Source organism: Phaethon lepturus, unplaced genomic scaffold, assembly GCF_000687285.1.
Source record: "Phaethon lepturus isolate BGI_N335 unplaced genomic scaffold, ASM68728v1 scaffold51093, whole genome shotgun sequence".
Classification (NCBI taxonomy): Eukaryota; Metazoa; Chordata; class Aves; order Phaethontiformes; family Phaethontidae; genus Phaethon; species Phaethon lepturus.
This window is the reverse complement of record NW_010530771.1, coordinates 8347-14363: the sequence shown is the minus strand read 5'-3', so window position 1 is coordinate 14363 and position 6017 is coordinate 8347. Positions and strand designations below refer to the sequence as shown.

At 55.9% G+C, this 6017-nt stretch overlaps 1 protein-coding gene across 1 annotated transcript; it reads right to left on the bottom strand.

Moving 5' to 3' along the window:
- Window positions 1-211: 211 nt before the first annotated feature.
- On the bottom strand, window positions 212-5782 carry ARL8A (ADP-ribosylation factor-like 8A). Its single transcript, XM_010284358.1, has 6 exons — window positions 5708-5782; window positions 4823-4896; window positions 2796-2889; window positions 1509-1576; window positions 409-479; window positions 212-261 (listed from the first exon to the last, which is right to left on the bottom strand). Exons 1-6 carry the CDS (start codon window positions 5765-5767, stop codon window positions 212-214), a joined length of 417 nt encoding a protein of 138 aa, XP_010282660.1. The 5' UTR covers window positions 5768-5782.
- Window positions 5783-6017: the final 235 nt, after the last annotated feature.

The window sequence follows — 6017 nt, the reverse complement described above, 5'->3', positions numbered from 1 at the left end:
GAGGAGGAGGGGAGGAGAGGAGAGGAGAGGAGGGCAGAGTTGAACATTTTCTTTACAATAAAAACAAGGGCTCCACCTCAATGCAAGTGGAGTCTGGGGTCCCCTAAAAATACCCATCTAGAGAGATAGCTGGAGGGACAGAGCAGGAGAGAGAAGGGGTATGGGCTTGTACAATGGCATCTTCCTGATCTGAGCCGCAGTCTGCAGGATCTCAGCTTCTTCTAGACTTCGAGTGCTGGATAAGCCACTGTAGGGTGATGTCTGTGAAGGCAACGGGACATCACAGCCCCTCCCTCCAGCTGTCACCCCCTCCTATACTCGGGCAAACAGCCTGGGGATGCTGCTCCTGAGGGCGCAGGCTTTCTGCCACCATAACCCAAGCCCTGCACCAGACCTGCCAGTACTCACCGATGTTGTCCTTTTCTTTGCAAGAGATGGAGTAGCAACAAATCTCTCGGTCCTGGATGGCAGAGAGGTTCCTACAGGAGAGAAGAGAGCTCTGGCTGCAGACTCCCAGGGCTGCACATCAGCAGCGACAGGAGATGCCTCCGGGCAGCCTTTTGAAGGGTCCCTTTGGACTCCAACTCTGAGACAGGGGACACCTTGCAGGGACAACATCTCCCCAGGCTCTCAGGGTGCAGGCTGGGCGAGGACATCAGCACACTGTGCCCATGACTGATGGCCATGCACAGTCTGTGGGGGCTACATCATGGGGCAGGAGGGACCCAACCCCACGGAAAGCCTGGCCACGAAATCACACAGCTTCCTTCCCTAAACCTCAGCTGCGCAGCCCTGTGGCAAGACAGGGCAGGAAGGGTTTGGGAGCAGCACAGGGTTGGCAGCACAGCAGCTGCATTGGTGCCCATGGGCCAGGGGAGATCGCCGAGGGGGGGCTGGGGGGCAGCAGAGATGCAGCGAGTCAATGCAGCCGTCCCAGTCCCGCATCTGCAGGGGAGGGGATTGCTGCTGGCAGCATGGAGGTGGGCAGGAGACAAAGTTGGCTGCGAGGAGGCCACATGGTGGCACAGCAAAAGGTGGTGAAATAAGGGAGAGGTATGTGGAATGTATCACACACCGTAGCAGGATCCAACCTCTAAGCACCAAGGGCTGCCTGCTGCTGGGGGTGCAGTGTCCGCACCAGACAGCATGGTACTGCCACGAGAGGGTGACGGGAGCAGCACCCAGGTCGCAGCCTAGCTCCATCACTCAGCGCCGTGGCGTGCCGGGCCCCAACACCACTGTGTGGCACACGCGACCCAGCCCCAGCACTGGTGGCCACAGCTCCCAGCGCCTCCCCATCCCCACAAGTGCAGAGTCGTCACCTCCACCGGCCACTGCCTCAGGAGGTCTGTGCCAGCCCACCCCAGGCACTGCTATGCCACCCCAGGTGGGGAAGCAGCACGAGCAGAGCATGGCAGGGTGATTGTGCAGGTGGGGTCACAGCATGAATGAGGAGGGTCACACTGTGTCACAGCCCCACCGCAACTGCCTGGGCCACTGGCACTTACATCTTCTCAATGAGCTCCTTCTCATCCAAGGCACCGGGCAGGTCTCGCTTGTTCCCCAGGACTAGGACCTGCAGGGCGGGAGAGGGGACATGTGAAGCTCCTGGCCACCAGACCAGGCAGGAACCTGCTTCTGACACCCAGAAGCGGACCCTGCTTGAGGTGTAAGACAGCCCAGGCCACTTCACCAGTTGTGTGCCCAGATGGAGAAACCCCCTTCATCAGGCAATGAGAAGGCAGAGCACTTCAATTAATAGCCTTAATTAGTCCATACACAGCATCTCCTGTGTACTCTCCAGTCCCAGTGAGAAGCTGGTCCCACAGCACATCCTCTCTGAAGGGCACCAGCATCTGTTGTGCCATTTAGGACATTCTCCCAGGAGCCTCTTGCTGTCTTTGAGCAAAAAGTCAAGTGAAACGGCTCAACCTGAAGTTATCAGGAAGGAGCGAGATGTGGATGCCATGCAGAACCTGCTCTCTGCAGGCAGCCAACCCAAACAAGCAACGGCTGTTTGCACCATCCACTGATCTCTCCTTATTTCAAGGCTTTTCACATCCACAAAGGCATCCTCAGACTATGCAGGGAAAATAATCACCCAGCAGGACTTATTCATCACTCCTGAGCGTGCCACACGACTGTCATCTGACAAGGACAGCACTGAGGCTGCAGCCACCTGCCCAGGGTGAGCCGGGGCCTCTGCACAGCATGGTAACACAGCGTCTCCCAAGCTAAATTTGGAGACCTGTTCTTAAAAAAGAGCACTCAGAAAGGCTGCAAATGCAGCACGTTATGTTGTGAGCTTAACTTAGTTGTCAGCAAATGTTTGGGATCTGTGGCAATATCCTCAATTAGCTCCTTTCATCAAAGGATGCTGATTTTGGACGCTCCATAAGCATCCTGGCATGCAGTGTGCCCCGCACTGCTGCCACAGCCCACCCACCTCCTGCAAATGTCACACCCCAGCAGCCGCTCTCCTAGGAGACAAGACCTTAATGTCCCACCATAAATAAGGTGCAAATTCATGTGAGAGGACAAATCTCACCCATTGGGGTGAGGGTGGTTCTGGTCTCTTCTAAAGCTCCCCTCCCCGTTGGTTGGCCCAGCCCTGGGCTAGAAATCATCACTGCCCCAGCTCCCCCAGGAGTGCAGTGGGGATGGGCACCCTCCCAAGGAAGGGGATCCCCTCTCGAATCTGCTCTGCAAGATGCAAGCCCCTCACTGCAAACCCTGGCAGCCACCAGCCTGGGGACCATGAGTGGCTGGGGGGACCTATCCAGGCAACAGCTCACCGGGATGCCCTGGAGCTGCGGCTTGTCGAGCAGGTTGTGCAGTTCATTCTTGGAGGCCTCTATCTTCTCCTGGTCAGCAGCATCCACCATGTACCTGCAAGGGAAAGGACACCCCTGAGTGCAGGTGCCAAGGTCCCCGCACCCTGGTGCTGTGCTGAGGTCTGTGCCACCACCAAACCTTGCACACGTGGCAGCCACACCACCCCCACTGGCTCCTGGGCCAGTGTGTAGAAGTGATGGATAACAGGATCCTTCCCCCAGGACCCCTCTTCCCAAGGAAGACTGTGGGCCCGAGAGCCCCTTGTGTCTCCCAGGGGAGTGGGGTTCCTCTTTGTCCCTGTCCCCACAGTGGTCTGTCTTGCTGGCAGCAGAGACACGGCGGGCAAGAGAAGCTTGCAAGATACATGTCCTCAAGTGAGGCTCATCTGCATGTGGCAGCTCCTTATGAAGATACCCAGAATAGACAAGTGGGGGAGACACGGGGAGCTGATGACGGAGAAGAGAAGACATCAGCCGGAGATCCTGGCAGAAGGAAGGACCTGCTCGTCCTCTCGATGGGAGCAATCTTGGGCATGGGATATGGAGTAAAGGGCACGAAAAGCCAGCAGGCAGCAATGCTTGCTCTGAGCACTTGGGGGAGATTCAGGGAAGGATTTCGCTCTTACAGGCAGACAGCCATCCTGCAAAGGACCTAAGTTAAGCCAAAACTGGGGAGAGGAACTGATCTAAGCAGCCTTTATTTTACAGATCAAGAAGCTGGGAGAGAAGAAGTGAGAAACACCATCATGCTTCATCAGGCCTTGTGGGGTTTATTAAAAATAGGAAAAGAGTCTTTAGATACTGAAGCGCTGAACACAGGAAAATGCGTATGGCTGTACTGAGAAGGAAAAACACCACCCAGGCACTGCCTCAAGCCTTCGACACCGCGGACTGGGTGAGACGGCTGAGGGCAAGAGAAAAGGGATGTGACGCAGCTGGAGGCGAGGAGGGCAGACTGGAGCGTGACCTGGATGCCCACAGGTCCTTTCGTTTCCTCTTGACCAGACAGCCCACTTTGGAAAAAGGAAATTATGGAAGGAGGCAGTAAAAGGAGTGAAAAATATGGGATTTTGTAATTTCCAGCAAAGCTTACTGTAATAAGAAGTGCCAAGGACATGTCCCGACATGGTGACAATCAGCAAGTGCAGGATCAGACATGCTGTCCCAACAAGCAGGAGAAGCAGTCCATCACTCTTCCTCACCTGCCAGATCTACAGTTGTGAACAGCAGTACAGAAACCCAGCCCTCCAAAATCCCAGGGCATGGTCAATTGGTGAAAATCGGGTAAATCTGATTTTCTGATTGGCTTTAAGTAACCCAGATGTGGTCTCCCAGGGTAAATATTTGATGTGGTCTCCCAGGGTAAATTAGGAGCAGGCAGCCTGCTTCCCATGTGTCTGGCCAGGCTCATCCCCAGCCTGGACTCCATGGGACTGTGCTTACTGCAACATTTGCAAGCAGGAAACATGCGGGGACACTCAGAGACTCGCTGACAGTCAGCAGTGGGTGTAGCATGGAGACTCCTTCTCTCAGCACAAGATTCATCCGGCAGCATGTAAACACTATGACCTGGACACATGCTGCTGGTGGCCACCCTTAAAACCAGCCTCTTGGAAAGGGCTGAGCCACACCGATGGCCTTTGCTCAGCCCCTGAGATGACCAGGCAGTGCAGGGGATGCACAGGAGCCAGGAAGGGCAAGACCTGAGGGACAGAGCTGGGCCAAGTGATGCTGGAAGGGAAGGGTCTGCCAAGGTTGGCAGGGACCTGGCTGCCCTGTGCTCAAAGCCTGTGGAGGCACTAGTCCCAGGGGGAAGCATCTCCGCTCCCAACACACGTCTGGCCCCAGCAGTAGATGTACCACAGCTTCCCCAGCTCAGCCCTGCCCAGCGCCCTTGGGTGCGGGAGATGGGACTGTGCCCCCACCTGGTGTCAGGGCTCAGTATCAGCACATGGGTGACGGGGCTCTCGGCTCCCAGGGATACTCACACGATGGCACTCACTCCGCGGCAGTATCGCTCCCACATGCTGCGAAACCGTGGCTGGCCACCGATGTCCCAGAGCTGTGATGGGGAGAAGGCGGTGTTACCCCACCGTCCTGCCCATTATCCCACCATCCTGCCCATGACCCTTCCCCACTCAGCCACCTGGCCAGAGCACTGTGCATGCACGATACCCACCCCCATCCCGTTCTCACCATCTCAAACCTAATGAGGCAGCTCCCGACTTGATAAAGAAAGGAGACATCTCAGGAAGGGCAGCTGGAGGGTGTTGAACACCTCCTGTGATGTGCCTCTGCTGGCATGGAAGGACCCTCTGGCCCAAGCTGGAGAACTCCTCTCCATGCCCACTACCCCTCCTGGCCTTTCACTGATGCATTTGCCATTTCAAAACACTCAGCACGCTCTTGGAAATGTTTCTGCAGCAGGCAGAGATCCCCAATCAGCTTTTCAAGCCCGTCCCACCATTATTTCCCAGTCCTACCCGGGGCCCTTGAAAGATCCAGAAGGGGCAGAAGCCTCCTCTCTGCTCTCAAGGCAAAGACTTCCACCACAAGCCATGACCTGTTTTTCCCAGCACTCCCACCCTTAGCAAGGTGATGACATCCATGAGTCCCCACCAGCAAGCCACAGGTATAAGAAAACCTCCAGCTTTGCAGCATGGACTGGCTCTTACTGCAGAGGTCTGGATCTCCTTAGATCCCTTCCCACCACCTCCTCTGCTGGTTACCTGCAGAAGCCTAACAGGGCAGATCTTCCCAACTGCAGCTGGGATTGCTAGCATCCTTCAACCTCCAGCAGAAGACCCATCAATCTCCCTTCACTCCATCTTTCATCCCTAGAGCCCACACCAGTGATAACATCTGCACCTTACCTTTATGGTAACGTTCCCCTTGGTGATCTTCCTCATGTTAAAGCCCACTGTTGGGATCATGTCTTCATTGAACTGTCCTGACTGCAAGGAACAAGGTGAAACAGTATTAGGAGGCATGGAAACCCTGCCAGCCTGCCCTGAGCCACGTAACAAGGCCGACAGCCTGCCTAGAAATACTCCCAAATGCTCGGACAGCCCTGTAGCAGGCACGGCGTGACCTCCTCCACACCAGGAGCAAAATTAGACCCAAGGAGACAAAATGCCTGTGGGATGGAAATGCTGCTGCTGCTGAATGAGGAGCAGGGCACCC

Bases quoted from the DNA above. Each gene is read 5' to 3' on its own strand.
- ARL8A (XM_010284358.1), bottom strand. From the start codon at position 5,767: ATGATCCCAACAGTGGGCTTTAACATGAGGAAGATCACCAAGGGGAAC. The intron at 2,890-4,822 runs GTGAGTATCCCT...TTTCCCTTGCAG, and splicing joins CGCGGAGTGAGTGCCATCGT to GTACATGGTGGATGCTGCTG. The intron at 480-1,508 runs GTAAGTGCCAGT...TCTCTCCTGTAG, and splicing joins AAGGAGCTCATTGAGAAGAT to GAACCTCTCTGCCATCCAGG.